This window comes from Zophobas morio, unplaced genomic scaffold (assembly GCF_036711695.1).
Source record: "Zophobas morio isolate AGI-343-1 ecotype UQ-CSIRO unplaced genomic scaffold, CSIRO_AGI_Zmor_V1 ptg000024l, whole genome shotgun sequence".
NCBI classification, from domain to species: Eukaryota; Metazoa; Arthropoda; class Insecta; order Coleoptera; family Tenebrionidae; genus Zophobas; species Zophobas morio.
In genome coordinates this window covers 3,037,700-3,054,364 of record NW_026972129.1, presented here as the reverse complement: position 1 = coordinate 3,054,364, position 16,665 = coordinate 3,037,700, and the positions used below count along the sequence as shown (strand labels likewise).

Genomic DNA, 16,665 nt, shown 5'->3' with positions numbered 1-16,665 from the left:
TTCGGTCAAAATTTTACGTTCATGGCATTTATAAAAGTTCATTTTAGACAGTTTTAGGCGTTCCTTTAAAAACCGTTGCTTCTTGCAAATCATTTGATAAAGCAGAGTCCAATTCAGCCATAAAATCAATCAGACCTTGAAATATACCTGGATTTTGTGATTCCCTACTTTCATTATGTCCATGTAACGCAAATTCAAACACTCCACAAAATTTTATGCACGACATTATCAATCGGCGTAATATATGGCGATTTTTGTCGACGCTTGCGTTATGTGCCCGAATATTATTAATATAAGCGGTGTGTAGTTGTTTCCGAATGTCTGTATTAACGAAAAGATTATCCAAGAATATTTATCATACGTGTTCGCGCAGATTGAAAACTAAAACCCGCGATAGTAACTCTATCCTGTCGAGCACTGTCGGAACAGGACCCCAGTCCAGGTGAATTAGGCGGCAGCGGTGTAAAGAAAACGTCTAAATCAGCTGTGATTCGGTCTCTGATCCCGGCTTTTATCAGCTTTTCGTCAGAAATAACATATCATATATCTAAGACACATCTTTAGATGTAAGTGGATGTAAGTTTTGATACATTTTATACAAGTGGAGCGAGATAAAAAAATTAGTTTTGATAATTATAACACAAATCTCCGGATACTTTTTTAAATATTGAAAATTACTATTTTGCTATGTCCAGTGTCTTTATAGACGTTGTAATTTTGGGGGGACACGTGCCCTTGTGCCCCCCCGCAGCAGCCGCCCCTGTAAATTTGTAAGTACATACCTACTGATCGCCATAAGTAAACGCTTGCTTTTATTAATATACGCCTAAGAACATATTTCAAATGTTACTGCTTTTGTAGATACAATAAGTAAATGCTTATACAGGGTGACTGCGAAATAAGTGCAAATATTTTAACCACGGCATCCCCCACCCTAGTAGAGCCGAAATATAAAAAAAACAAATTAAAAATCGAATGGGGCAAAACCCCCATGAACCACCCTCGATACGAAGGCACTGAGCCACCTTGTAAACAGAGTTGGAAAAACGTTCGAATAAAAACGACCTAAACACTTTCAGTTTCAATTAAAAGTAAAACCGACTTTTTGCTGCTTATCATTCGTTCATTCATTTACTCATTCATCGTTAAAGGTCAGTGTGAAAGTTTTTTGGTAGTTTTGATTCTGACGGATGTTTGGTCCTTGTCACAACGATTTTACATTGTTTATTGGAACAGAAATAAGAGCCACTTAGAATTCTACTACCTTTTTACAAGAAATGTTGAAAATGTTGTCCTTGACTGGCAATACAGGCCTCAAAGCGTCGCAAGAGGTTTGTTGATAGGTAAAAAAACACCGGAGTAGCGGCTGCCACTTTCACTTGTTGAAGTTCTTCGATAATTTCTGGACACTGTTGATTTCCACAAACGAACTGTTTCATCCGACTGATACACATTTATCGAAAACCGTCTCTTGAAATCGTACTTGTTGACGAGTATGTGGAGTTCCATCGGACAAAAAGTGAGTTACACAACGTGGACAATCAGCGGGCTCCAAACCCTGTACTTTGTCAACATGGTATATGGATGTGGCCGTATTCTTTTAATGTAGGATGCACTACAAGCTTTGAAAATCCAACTTCTTCTTTCTGTCCTATCACGGCCACAATCGTGAATTTGAAGTTGAAGGTACCATGATCTCGGAGTTGCTGTACCACTAATGCAAATGTTCACGCACACCAATTACCATTTCGACACAATCTGCATGGGAAAACTCCACCATAAACCGATTTCACCGAGCGCTCGATGCTAACTGGCCCTTTTCGTGTTTTTCACGTTGCGATTAAAAAAGTGCCTGATAAAGTAACTTTTTTGGTTCTTAATTCGACTCGCTCTGTTCCATTCATTGTAGTAAGTATGTAGGTCACAAAACAGTCCAGCGGCGCGTACAACAATTTACATTTAATTTCAAATAATTTTTTCTAGACACTGCTACTACTTAGGACCGTGAATTTTACCCAGTGACATAATCATATTGTGAGCTATTCCCCATTTTTTTTTTTTGCATGTATTTCGCAGTCACCTTGTATATATTATATACAGATAAAGCAAGTGCTAACAGCGTTAGCATATACGTCAATTTTGTTAATATAAGTATTTCGCATTATCTACTTATAAAATCATCAACATAAGCATATACTACTCTTGATTAATATAATCCATTTTCTATGGAAATCTTAAAAGAATTAAGTTGTGTATCCGTCCAGTATTCTTCGAAGGATGAGCCAAAAGCTTCAGTATGGACCTGGAACCTGGATCTTTTACGAACTGGGCTCTTGCGCCTGAATTTGTGATTTGTGGTTTTGTGAGTCCAACATTGATCGTTGTCAGATCATAAATGGGTGACCTAACGAAATTGTTTTCTCGAAGGACCAGGTCATAATGCATGACCAAAATGATGAGTCACAATAGGTGACCAAAAATGAAGCTATTAATATAGCCTCAATGAAACACAACTTGACTCTATGACGGTTTATTCTCGAATTTGCAAAAATGTGTATACATTTATCATCTATTTTCAGAAGTGAAAAGTGGTGGAACAATGGTTAACTTTGAAATACCAATAAAATTTTACTAGGTACTGTACAAATGCTCGAACTTTACATATCTATAAATCAGTTTGGGTCGGAATTTGCTGTATTAAGCACAGGAGGAGCTAAAAATTTTGTCAGTGTTGGAGTTCTAGCTTTTGCCCAAACTTCTTGTAGGTAACGTTCGCCATTCTGTCTTCCTCGTCTTCTCCTGTCTCCGTATCACCTTCTCTTTCGTCTTCTGTTATTTCTATACCATTTCCTTCTTTGTCTTCTTCTGTGTCCGTATGACCTTTTTCATCTTCACTTTTTTCTTTGTCTTCGCCTTCCTTCGAGCCCAGTTCCGGTTTTCTCGGATTCTGGTTCCCCCTTCTCTGTAAGTTCTTGTAACATCGAATCTGAGACTCGTTTCTTCGAAAAACACCATACTTTGGCCCTTGGGTACGAATTTTCGGTGTTGCTTTTCCTCTAGCTACCGCCTCTAACTTCGTGTTTTTATTTCGGTTCCGACATTCAAAAGACAAAAATTGATCGTTTTTCCCTTAGATCATATAATAAATAGATACCAATACTCAAACTGAAAGCTGTGACTAGACATGAAGCTATCTGTTATCGTTTTCTACGTCAAGAGGAGTAGTATAATGCTATCCTTGTGTGATCACCACATCTTCATCTTTGTTATATGCATTTCATCTGTATATGTCTATTTCACTTCCATCCTTGTACCGCACCAATTTATTATATGATCTAAGGTTTTTCCAGACTTCTGACCTAGATTGCTTAATGTCCGCTCTTCTCGACGTGGCACATTACGTTATTAGTTATTTCCCAATAGCAAAGTTAATAACAACACATCCGTCAGCATTATGCGTTCCACGTTTGTTACCTTGGACTAAGCAAAATTGAGGTAAATATGTTGATCTATCTCCCGAAATTTTAACATTGCACCTCCACCATATATGTCACATCCTGTGACCATTGGGGGTGTTGTAATTAAAACTTTTATGTCCTATTCTAAAATTCACTAACCAATCTAACTACTACGGCGTAAACCAATGAGATGCCCTTATTTACTATATAAACGTAGACACTGTTAAAAATTACAGAATCGGCCCCTTTTATTATTATCTTATTTATTTTTTAAAATTTAGTAAAATGTTGGATTGGATTGTTCAGAAAAGCAAAATAAATTAAATTATTTCATGAGTCTCAAAAATAATTGCTTCATATTACTTACTTATTTAGAAATCAAAGCAAGGAAAAGCTTTAAGAAAATATTGTTTTTCAAAAGCAAATAAAACGTATCAAAAGTAATAAATATTGAACTTTAGAGAGTATTTTTTTCTCAATTTTATAGTAAAATAAAAATTCAGATAAATCAAAAAAACATTTTTTGTAACGATTTTTTTTTGTTTTGCTTAAAATTAAAATATCTCTAATTTTAAATGTAATAATATATTTCACAATAACTTGTTGTTTCGTACGTACTTATTGTAAACTAATAAAGAAGACTCATTTGTCAAGCTAGACAGTACTAAACTAATCTAAATTATTGTTTAAACTGCAATCATTATACTTAAAATTAGGGGTAGTTAATTATAATTAAATTAATACACCTTGAAAAGCATTTAATTTAATCAAAACAATTTTTAGAAAATTTAAAAAATTAATTTAAATAAAAATATGAGTTACTGGAATGGCGTGTATTTTAAATGTTAAATGTATCATATATATTTAGAAACGGAGCAATTGGGCACAATAAAACTTGTTTTTAGATTTTCCCACATTTTAAATTTGGTGCCATCAAATCCACCAATCGAATGTGGTGCTTGCTTTAAAACATCCATTGTCGCCAACTTAAATTTGAATGCGGACAAATATTACAATTTTTTCACTTGTTTGGTACCACTGAATCGGTGGCTTGTTGTCGTGCGAAAGGTCTATAACGACAGAAAACCATAAATAAGTTTAGTTTTTTCGCAGCGAATAGTAATATTATTGTATTACCCATTTCGAGTAGATTTAATGAATAAATTTAGGATCTACGATTTACACAAAATGGTTCAGTTTAAATTTAGCGCCATGTAATAATAAATTTATGAAGAACTCAATAGATGGAGCCAAGTATCAATGTTATAAAAGACAGTAGTGACAGATTGGTTCATGTTTGATCTATCAACACAACATCAGCGGAGGTTTGGAAAACGGTTGTTAAGCGTTGTACGTAGGTTACTTTTTAAACAAATTTTTGCTCCCGAAGATTTCCATGATTGCTACTGTTTACAAGTGCGATTTCTAAGTTAATAAAATGGATGAAGCGTAAGTAGAAACCACATGCAAAAATTTGATCAGATGTGTCATTTGCGTGATAACTCATATATAACCTTATTTTTAAGATCCAAAGGTGAAGTAGAATTGACTACTAAAAGCGGATTGGATAGCCCTGCGAGAAAGAAGCACAAAAAGGAACACAAACATAAACACAAGAAACACATAAGTGAAAAGTCAGATAAAACGAAAAAACACAAAAAACGGAAGAAACATAAACAGAAACAAAGGGATGTGTCAGAAGATAGGGTTTCTTCAAAGAGTGACAAACATGATCGGTATACACCCGAGTTATCACCTAAGTCAACAACTGCAGTATGTAAAAAAAAAGTTAATCATATTATTAATGGTAAATCTTTGTCAGGGACATCAAAAAACAAGGAATTGGTTAAAAGTGACACAGATGAAGTCGCAAACTATGTCATGTCTGGTCTGACAGAATCCCATTCTCTTGAGGTCATATCATCTGAAAGTGAAGATGCTGTGCCAGAAACGGAATGTGATAGTGATGCAATAGATGTTAATGTAATTGAAGCAGATATGGATTTAGAAGAGTTAATGAAACAGAAAGAATTATTGCAAGCCGAAATAGCTAAAGCAGAAATGGAATCTAGTACAAGTCCAAATGTCCCAAAGAAAAATGGGAAAGATCCAAAAATTGTTGATGAAATTATATTATTAGATGACTCAAGTAATGATGGCGACATTATACCACCCAAAAAAGCCAAACGGTCTCCCAGTCGAGAGCGTCGGGTTGTTATTGAAAGGAAAGATCATTACAGTAAGGATGATTTAAAACGGAAACATAGTCAAGAAAGGACATACAGGGAACATGAAAAATTAAACAGGGATAAAATGTATAAAGACTTAGATAGACATGGGAGAGATTGCGATAAGCGGTTGAACAGAGATCGAGAATATCATAGAATCAGCAATCAAGTAATGAGGTCGACAGAACGGCGTTCAAGGGAACGTTCCAAGTCGTACATATTTGACCGTGATAGATCTTACCACGCTAAAGACAGAAAATCCAAGGAACGACGTAGATCTAGAGAGCGAAGATATGAAACAATAAAGGACAAATATCGCTCAGACAGAGATAGAGGACACTGTAGGAATGATCCAAAAGATAGAAAAAACAAAGAATACTATAAAACAAACAGACCTGAAAAACAAGATAAATATAAGGATTCTTTAAGTGAAGGAATGAAGCATGGACTTAGTAGTGACAGTGACATTGATGTAAACATTGATCTTGTTGATGATGAAGAAGATGAACAGAAAATTATAGAAAAAAGAAGAAAGCAAAGGGAAGAATTATTAAAGGTAAGATTTATTTATATCTAATCTGTGTTCCACTTTGAGTTACCAGTGTAGAAAACCTGTAAACAATGCATTTTATGTGGGAGAATTTGCGGCGGTATTATTAGTTGTTATAAAAACCTTACCAGTTTCTGAAGAAATTGGTAGATGAATCTTGTCTCTTCGTAAATGGACTCGTCTGTGAAGGGGCACAAATAATAATAATAATACAATTTATCAAAAAGTTTTTTCATTCTGCATCTATTCGTGTCAAAATTTGATTTTTTTGTATTAAAATTTCATAGTAAGTAAATCAAATTATTTCTTCAAGTTCAAAAACTATTCAAAATTTTGCCCTAGTTTTTAACAGTAATATAACCAAACATTAATACAATACTGATTTTAATAATGTACACTTATTGTATTAGTGTCTTCAAATTTCTTCAAAAAAAATCGTTCTTTGTTGCATAAAAGGTGTATTGAAATTTTCAACATGCGAGGTTTCTTTTTATTTTATTGAAGGTTTTGCAGCCGATTAGCGGAAAAGTTATAGAGTGAGGTTTAAAATAATTTTTTGTAATGAAGAAGTATTTAACATCGGTCTTTGTCTTTGAGGTAAAAATTTTTAAATTCTAGCGATGACTTGGATGCGACGCATTAACTGAGATATGTCGCATTTACGCATTGTTTGATGCACGGTTTGATTTCAGACATATTTGATTGGAAAAAAGACTTCGTATTGATTATCTTCATTTTTTATAAATATTTTAAATGTATATATTGACTACTACATACTTTGTCTCAGATCAATCTCTTTAAAATTCTCAGTAATAAAATATCTCTTACTGAAAATTTTGGAACACGTGTCTTGCAAATAACAAAGAAGAAAGATTTTTTTTAATTTAAAGACATGTTTATGGGTTTTTAAAGTAGATTTAAAATGTGATGTGATAAAAAGTGCAGAAAAATTACATTTTAAAAATGTGAATATTTGAGACAAAATGGACATACAACGAAATTGTAAATAAATAAAAATCGCATTTTAACGGCACAACTCAAGAGTCGGTATGCGAATTTGGAAAGTCCCTGATCATTCCGCAAACATTGGTGTTAAAATGCGATTTTAATTTTTTTAATTTCGTAGGTCGATTTTTTCTTGAATTTTCATGTTTATAAATTTTTAGAATCTGCTTCAAGTTTTGATTGGATTTTTAACGGTAATAATACTATTGGTTCTAGCAATGTAAATGTGACTGTATTCGTATATTTACATTTCTTTAAAAAAATCTTTCGTTACCTACCCAGAATGCGTGCGAAATTTTCGTCCCCCAATTTTCAATTTTTCTGCTCAGAACTTTTTAGTTATTAACATTCGCTGATAAATATTTAATAAAAATTTTAGAATGTTATATTATTTTCAAAAATGTTTTGGTATAAAATATTTGCCAAACTATTAGTTATAGAGATTAATAAAAAAAATAAGTGCACCCTTATTTTCAAAATGACGCCCGAATGACCACACCCCTAGTCCTGAAAACCGCATGGCGAATTAACTGTACTACTAGTAGTTTTTGCTAATTTGTTATTTTACTCGCTAAACACATTTTCATAATCTAGTTGTTACTCAATTGTTGTAAAGAAATTAGTTTCATCATCCTTGGATGAATCGGCTGTTTTTCTTTGTTTCAAATAGCAGCACAATTAAAGTTAAAACCATAAAACGATGTATCTTTAAACAAGTGCAAACTAGTGTCAGGTGTCTAAATCAAAAAAAGTATGTGTGACTAACGAAGTTATCGTTATTGGCAACCATGTATTTGTTTTCGAAGGGAGCAAGAACGTTCATGATTTATACTCGCGTAGGTTTTAAACTTGAAAAAGTGTAAAACAACATTTTGTTAGATAAATTCCTATTAAACAGTTTGATTTGCTGTGTAAGAAATTGTTCTACATTTTACGTATTTTTGATATTTTTTGTTCATATATATAAAAATCCTTCATGAAAAGACAATGTGTGTTGTGACTCAAAATTGAACACACATGTCTAGTATAAATTGTTGCATTTTTTACAGAACTTTTTTCGACAGACTTAATTACCTCGCAGGCTTATCATTTGTTTACAATTTTACATTTAATATTAAAAATATAAAAAAAATACACATACATGTAATGAATACATTCTATATTTGACAAAAATAAATTTCTTAAATGAATTAATAATAAAAATAATAAAATTACTCTCAGTATTCATCGTGATGTTAAGGCTTATAAGTACTGAAAAGTATATTTAACATTTCTTAACTTTGCAGCGGTTAGGAGGTGTTAGCGAAGATTCAAATACAAATACTTCTGTGCCGTCTTCACCAAAAGATAATAATGAAGTTTCAAAGCCTATTCAACGAAGTCAGCCAGAAATCATAGCGGAAAACACACCAGAACATGCAGAAACACAAATTGATGAAGTAGAAGAATCCCATACCCCTCCGTTGTTACCAAACATGAAAATTAAGGCAAACACAAATGAAAAGGAAAAGGATAAGGGTAAAAAGCCAAACTGGGATATGTTTGCTGATCAAGATATATTTAAAGAGGATACAAATGTTAGTTATTAGTTTTTGCATATATTCTTTCTAACAAACCTGTTTTTAGTCACCCAATACTATTGTTACAAAAGGCGCTGGAGCTGAAAATCCGGCATTAACTGATAATTGGGACGATGCAGAAGGTTACTATAGGGTCAGAATAGGAGAAATATTAGATTCACGATATATGGTTTATGGTTATACTGGACAGGGTGTGTTTAGTAATGTAGTTCGAGCAAGAGACCAAGCTAGAGCAAATCTAGATGTTGCTGTAAAAATAATTCGAAATAATGAAATAATGTGAGTAAATAATTTTTTATTTAATTTTTATTTTAATTCAATGTGCGTTTATTTCCAGGCACAAAACCGGCTTAAAAGAATTAGAAATTCTAAAGAAGTTAAATGACGCAGATCCTGAAGATAAATTACACTGTTTACGATTAATTCGACACTTTTTCCATAAACAGCATTTGTGTATGGTTTTTGAACCATTAGCTATGAACCTCAGAGAAGTATTAAAAAAATATGGAAAAGATGTTGGTTTGCACATTAAAGCTGTTAGGAGTTATACACAACAACTCTTGCTAGCCTTAAAATTGTTAAAAAAGACTGGCATTCTTCATGCAGGTAAGAACAAATAATACAGTAAATCCAACTATATAATTACAATATTTCAGATATTAAACCTGACAATATATTAGTCAATGAAAGTAAACTTGTACTGAAATTGTGCGATTTTGGTTCGGCGTCATATATAAATGATAATGAAATTACACCCTATTTGGTGTCTAGATTTTACAGAGCACCTGAAATAATTTTAGGTATTCCCTATGATTATGGAATTGATATGTGGTCAGCGGCTTGTACTATTTATGAATTGTACACAGGCAGAATATTGTTTTCTGGAAAATCGAACAATCAGATGTTGAAGTTTTTCATGGATGTTAAAGGAAAGTTTCCAAATAGGGTCATTCGAAAAGGAGCCTTTCGGGATCAACATTTTGATAATAACTGCAATTTTCTCTATCATGAAATAGATAAAGTTACTGAAAGGGTGAGTCTAAACTCTTTGATTAATATTATTAAATGTTTAATGTCACATCAGCCGCGAATGTTTATTAGGGACAGGGCGGTACAATACTATATAAGTATAACACAATACCTAATCCTTGGTTCATGTTTAATTTACAAACTATAAAGCCCTTAAGTAATGTTTTTTATATGGGAAGTCCCGGAAGAAATTGGGACATATAATCTGAGATGTAATCTGTTTTTGTTGTAATTGTATTATTGAAGTTAATAAAGTTGAGAACTATTGTTATTCACGCGGGCATAACAGAGTATGCAATCTCTGCTCAAGCGTGCAATAATAATAATATATCCTACACAATTTAAGCTGCAATTTTTCACAAATATTCATGGGAAAGTATTATAATAGGGTTTCCGCCTGTCGTTAATTGTTGTGAAATTTTAGATATATTTTAAGAAATGTCGTGCAGATGATAAAACATTAAACAACATTTGTATTATTATTCCCATCATTTCAAAATTTTGCAGAGGAGGTTGTGTTACAATTTTGTAAAATAACAGCCTTCTATACTTGTGATTTATTAATTCCTTATTTTAATGTTCAACATCTAGATTTTTGTAAAAAAAATTAAATTTGATAACATTTTACAATTCAATTTGAAAATTAAACAAATTGGTGTAAGGTTATTTAAACAGAACTTCCTTCGTCCCTGAAATACGGTTCAATAAATCCAGCTACTTCGAAAAATTATAAAATTTGATTGTGCGAAATTTTACTTATTTTATGAGAACTATTGTAAGTTAAAAGATGAGATAGAACTGGCGACCTCTGCATGTTTCGCGTTATCAGTTCCACAACAGTTGTTATTTAAATTGCTTACATACGATGTCTCAAAGAAATTAAGACAACGAAAAAATTAATGAATGACTTGATTAAATCAAAAGCGCCTTATCTCATTTTATTGAATTTTGCTGAAATTTCAGGGAATATAATAGAATAGTGCCGTTATTAGTATTACAATGTATAGTCGGTGGACATTATAATGGTACACGTAAAAGTTTATCAATGTGTAACAAGCTGCTTAATTGTCAATCATCAATCAAAAATTTAATTTGATATAGTTTTTGCCATTTCTATTGAAACACCACTTGTTAATCGTAAATTTGGCAACGTTCATATTCAGACAATTTTGTAACTAAAAGCCGTTGTCAATCAACCGAAAGCTGTTACCAATTGCTAAATTTTAAGCAAAATCAACAGGTGGTGTTTCAATAGAAATGGCAAAGACATTAGTTTTAAGTTTTGCAATAGAAATCTAAAAATGCGTTTAACTGGTTTTCAAAAGACTATAATTTTACAAAGACTAGACGACGGTGTGCATCTAAAAGCTATTGCTGATGAACTGTATGTCGGTGAAAGTGCAGTTTTATTGGCGAAGAGAAAAATTGAACATTTTGGGACCTTAATACGGAAACAAGACAGGACGTTCAAAAATTACAATTGAAGATGAAAATCATCAGCTCACTCCATATTTGCTCTGACGTTTAATTTGCTCAAACAAATTTTTAGTTTATCCTTATTTTCTTTTGACAGATTTGTACCAGTTTTATTCCACCGACTGTACTTATCCACATCGATTGATTTGTTTTTTTACTTATTGTTTACCAGTCCACACCTAGAATTGTATTTTAACTTATAGGGGTTATGATAGCAAAATTAAAATTCGCAGAATCAAATTTTACACTTTATTTAAAAACTGGATGTGTTTGATTGTACTTCAGAGGCGCGGGAGGTTTTGTCCAAGTGCCATCTTAACAATGTCAAATTAAAGGCTTAAATTCATTTAGTAGGTCAGGGGTATCAACTGTAGGGTGACCATATTATTAATTAATAAAACTTCATGTGATTAAAATAAACGGATTGTAAATGCATTAGCCCACATTAAATCCTGCAACTTAAATATTGCGTTATGTGTTTTAAATCAATTTCGATGTCTTTTTATGACATACCATATGATCGAAAAAAAAACGTCGCCTAGTCAGCCATAGAATTAATTTGAAAAATAAAAATTGGTGGCAATACAGTTGTGTTCCATTGAAGTTACCTGTCAGTTTGGCAGTTGTATTATTAGTGTAATAAAAAAATTGTTAAAACAACATATAATTATTATCCAAAGTTATTGCTGAAAGGAAGTCAAGCACGAAAACGGTGATTTCTCATAACCCACAACTAAACGAACAGCTTTGACGGTGTAGATTTTGGTAACACAATGAAAAAAAAAATCGATGCCTGACTAGAGGACTTTTTTTCGATAGATAGTAGTACTGAAATTATTCACGCGAGTAACAGTTGGCATTATTCTGAAAATGTTTAATTGTCATGGGAATAATTGTTGAGACCATTGTTCCTATGGTACAAATCGTTACGTCGTTAGTCAAAACTTCGTCATATTACCGTAATCAACAATGTCTGCTTCAGTTGGTAGCACTTAATTTTATTTGAAATTGGTAGACCTGTTCCCCCCTTATTTTTTGTTGCCAAAACTACCATGATTGATAGGGACATTTAATTTACATCAATAGTTGATTATTTTGGTAGGAGTTTAACTGATATTTCATGTGAGGCACTATAGACTTGTAAAAAAATTAAGTCTGTACGAGTCACATCAAGTCCAAATGAAATACAATATTTTATTTTGAAACGATTAATATTCTTTTGAAACAATTATTTTCTGTCTCCTTGCTTCATTAAAAGAAACGCATTCTATAGTGGACCAAGAGCTATAAGGTTAGATGGCCATCATAAAATCATCCCATTGTGTCGAAGTTAAGTTGTTTACAATAGAAAAGGTTTTAGGATCGTAAATAACGCATCCACTGCAGCTCGACCGGCTGTTGTGGTTTCGTTCAGGGGCGGCTTTCACTAAATATGAAAATCCACTACTCCACTATTTCTTTACTACCTGCAGCCGTTGAGGGTTCCGAAATAACCACTCGCTTTGAAAGCCGGCCCTGTTAAATGTGAGCAAGAAATGTTCAGAAGACGATTTATTGCCAACCGGTAAGCTTAGTGCGAACCACACAAAGGGGGTATTTATTTGCGGTCAACTACTTTTATGATGGTCATATAACCTTATACCTTTTGGACAAGTATATATATTTATACTCCGGCGGAGTCTAAGTATATATTTTATTTATACTCAGACGGAGTATAAGCAGTACTTATACGCCGCTGAAACACGCTGCCATAGAAATGAGACCTAAACCCTGGTAACAACGTCCTATAAGTACATAGCGCATTTGATCAAAAGGAATCAGGTTCACGCTGTACAATGCAGTGGTTATCTGGCACAAGACACAGAAATTTGAAATGACATCGGAATATATTTAATGCTACCAAAGTGTTTAAAAAGATTCACGATAACTTTGTGTAACTCTACTTGAATAAAAATTAGGGGCAGTTTGTTGTTTTGAAAAAAATAATGTGACTATGGAAAATTACAAATTCCGGAGAAAAAAGAGAATAACGTTGAATTTAAAAATAATAATTTTGTTTTCATTATTTGTATGCACTATTCATTTTGTCGTTCCTTGGTATAGAATTCTATCGAAGAAACTGATATCTTTTCTTCCGCAAACTTTGCTTTGTCTTCCTGCTAAAAGTAATTTGGGCCCAGTGGACTTGGGCTGTTTTCAATCTTCCAGCCCAGTTTTAACTTTGGGTGGAAACAATTTTATTTGGTGCACCCATTTCGTGTAGTTCCACCAATCCTTTAGAAGAAGACTTGAAGGTTTTAACCAAGTTTAACAAGAAAGTGGGATGTTTCTTTATCCTTTCACAATTGCGGATAATGATCGTTAAAAACCAAATAAGTAGTTGATGCCCAGGTGGGGGGAGGTTTATTATCGTAGCTTCGGCAATTGACGGCGTGTTTTGCTTTTTTTACACTATTTTACGCAGAATTAAATTGATTACAAACTGCGCGTCAAAAGATAGGGAAAGTGACGCGCAGTTTAGTTGCAATGTAAAATTTAAATTTAAACGTATCATGTTCTAATATAGATTTTTTTTACTAGGAAAAAGTGGTGGTCATGTCAGTTGTAAAGTTAAGCAGAGATCTACAATCTGAACTCGTGGCAGGACAAGCTTTACCACCAGACCAATTGCGTAAAGTAACCCAACTGAAAGATATGTTGGAAAAAGCTTTGACAATTGACCCAGCCAAAAGAATTAGTTTAAACAACGCTTTAACGCATCCATTTATCCAGGACAAGATATGAGGGTTGGTCTAGTGAGGTAAACACATCAGGACAGGCCGAAATTTTTTTAAATCCTTTATAAGTCTGTGTTTTAGACTTGTATTTTATTAAGAATGTAGATTATTAATGATTGAAATATTTGTTGTAAAAAAGTTCACAATGTGGAGTACATATTTATAAAAACAAATAAAAACATTAATATTTTATCGTGATTTTTATGTATAGGCGTGGTTCATGTCAGACATAACTTTCAGAAAACTTGTGGATGGCATGAACCAAGATTTCACAGTAGACTTTATTACACTTCTGTTTTTGTTACAGAATAACGGAGAAATGAATGTGTGGAGTAGGAGATCATGGTGTAAATATTAAGGTATTTCGCGAAAGAATTTTACAAAATTATGTAGTTTAACTGAAAGTATAAAACAGACAAATACATTCTGACTGCTTTGATCTTTAACGTTTTTAAACTGCAAAAACTGTCAGCTGTCAGAATGTATGTATTCAAGCTTTTTCAATAAAAAATAATATAACTGTGTACCTATATTCACCTTGAAATTAAGTGGCACAGACGTCGTGCTAAAAGTTTTTTTTTTCATTTTCAGCATAATGGACTTGAGAAATTGGAACTACGTAATAGAAATCAAAGAGAGGACCTATTTATACAGTAAACTAGAAACACAAGGGTTAAGGTTAAGTGTCTATTTTTCCGTTGTGTTTTAACTAACAGTTTTTCTCTTAAGTTGTAGTTAAAAGTTATTGGCTGGTGTAAGAAAGACAGTCAAGTCCTTTAAAATCAGGTAAGTTAATGATAAGTGAGTTAATTTAAAAAGATGTGAAAAATAGTAATTGTTAATTTATTGCTATAATTGTGTATAAGTAACTACTAAGAGGGCCCCTACTGAACACAACACTTTTTTAAAAGGATTGTACCCTGTTTTTAAAGGTATCTTTAAAAAAGCAAAATCAATAGTTTTTATAATCATTAAAATTAACTATAATTAAAGAAATTTTAGGTAAAAAACAGAATCATTTTATAATAAAGATTTACAAAACAAAATGATTTTGTTCTGAACAAATTATTAATATTTTGAAGAAAAACACACATTTTTAAGATACATATATTAAAAAAGCAAATATTTCAAACCATTTCATGTACATATTTGTACAAAAGAAAGAATATTAATGTAATTAAAATAAAAAAAATACATTACAAAATGAATTAATCTAGTTATTATGATACATATGATATAAGCAATGTTCTGATTCGCTTCAAGCCAATAATCCACTTCAGTGTTACTGCAAAGAAAAAAGCTTAGTTGGCGAGGTACAAAAAACGAAAAGAATGCAGAATTCAAGCGTGGAGACTATTTTTAGATAAATGCTTTTTTATCTATATTCCATAAAATGTCTAAATCCAACTTCAGACTCTATTCTTTGCGCGTTGTTTTCGAAAATTAGTATTTCTTCTTTGTAAATGGTCGGCCGGTAGCGATGCAATTCATTTGTCGTATTAGTTTCTCTAATAATAATTATAGATTGGGCTTCGGTGATTGTTGTTTGAGCCCAAATTAGAGGTACACCTTGTCCGAAATTAATACGTGACCTGCTAAATGCGACAGTTTTATAGTTTTGTTATGCTTCTTAACACGTTTGCGGTATGCTTGAAACCGACGAAAATCGTCAATTAGCTGTTTTAAATCCCTCTTATCTAAAATAAAATTCTAAATATTGTTTTTCATCATTGTTTTACACGTACCAAGACTGCAGTTCTGCAAAACAAAACACAAGAAGGCGACAGTCGCAGAGCAACCGAACGCTTCAAATAAAACAAGCGAAGCGTATTAATCCGACTATTGGTCGATTGATTTTTAATTAGTTTCAAAACTACATATAACAAGCCAGTCTGTGTAATAAAATTTTCAGTTGTTCCAATATACTTAAATTCGGACAGTGAACGAAAGTACTAAAATCAAATGAATCAGCTTCTATTAACGTATATGAAAATTCATATTCGTACAAAATCGCTTTGTTATGCTTGTTTTTAAAAAAGTACAATATGCCATTTCTATATCGAAAAACACCATTTGCATCAGCTGAAACATTAGGAAATAGTTCGTTAATAATTCCGCGTTTGGCTTTCATAGTACATTCATGCAATTCAATGTAATAATAATTATCACAGTCGAACAATTTTAGAAAAATTTTTTGTTACAAGTATTCTGAAAATGTATTCTGAAAGGTTATTTTGTCCTGAATAACTATCTAATAAGACATTATGCCTACGTTGTCAAAAAAAAATTTTTTTGGAGATTGTTCATGGATAGTTGCAGTTAAATGTGTGCTATTGCATAATGGGAATAAATATCTAGTACTGACGACTGCATACTCCATACAAACTGCAGAAACATGAGAATATTCAACACTTGTTAATCTGTATTAACGACAAAAAGTTGAGTGCAATTTGATAGGTTTAAAAATTGTAGCTTTAGTAACTGGCTTCTAATCTGGACATACCACACATATGTGCTTCTTATGTAAGTGAAATACAAGAGAGAAAGCATTTCAACATCTGA

At 32.5% G+C, this 16,665-nt stretch overlaps 1 protein-coding gene across 4 annotated transcripts; it reads left to right on the top strand.

The window, feature by feature from the left end:
* Nucleotides 1–4,725: 4,725 nt before the first annotated feature.
* LOC135135428 (serine/threonine-protein kinase PRP4 homolog) lies at nucleotides 4,726–15,032 on the top strand. Of its 4 annotated transcripts, XR_010281547.1 has the most exons (10): nucleotides 4,726–4,907; nucleotides 4,985–6,242; nucleotides 8,528–8,818; nucleotides 8,868–9,100; nucleotides 9,159–9,427; nucleotides 9,478–9,854; nucleotides 13,907–14,126; nucleotides 14,411–14,462; nucleotides 14,695–14,781; nucleotides 14,833–15,031. XR_010281547.1 is itself a non-coding variant. In XM_064064470.1 (7 exons), exons 1-7 carry the CDS (start codon nucleotides 4,897–4,899, stop codon nucleotides 14,108–14,110), a joined length of 2,643 nt encoding a protein of 880 aa, XP_063920540.1. In that variant the 5' UTR covers nucleotides 4,726–4,896; the 3' UTR covers nucleotides 14,111–14,293. The 4 variants fall into 4 exon arrangements, 2 of the variants coding, with proteins under 2 accessions (XP_063920540.1, XP_063920541.1); XR_010281546.1 differs by having other exon boundaries at nucleotides 14,695–15,032; XM_064064470.1 differs by lacking the exons at nucleotides 14,411–14,462; nucleotides 14,695–14,781; nucleotides 14,833–15,031 and having other exon boundaries at nucleotides 13,907–14,293.
* Nucleotides 15,033–16,665: the final 1,633 nt, after the last annotated feature.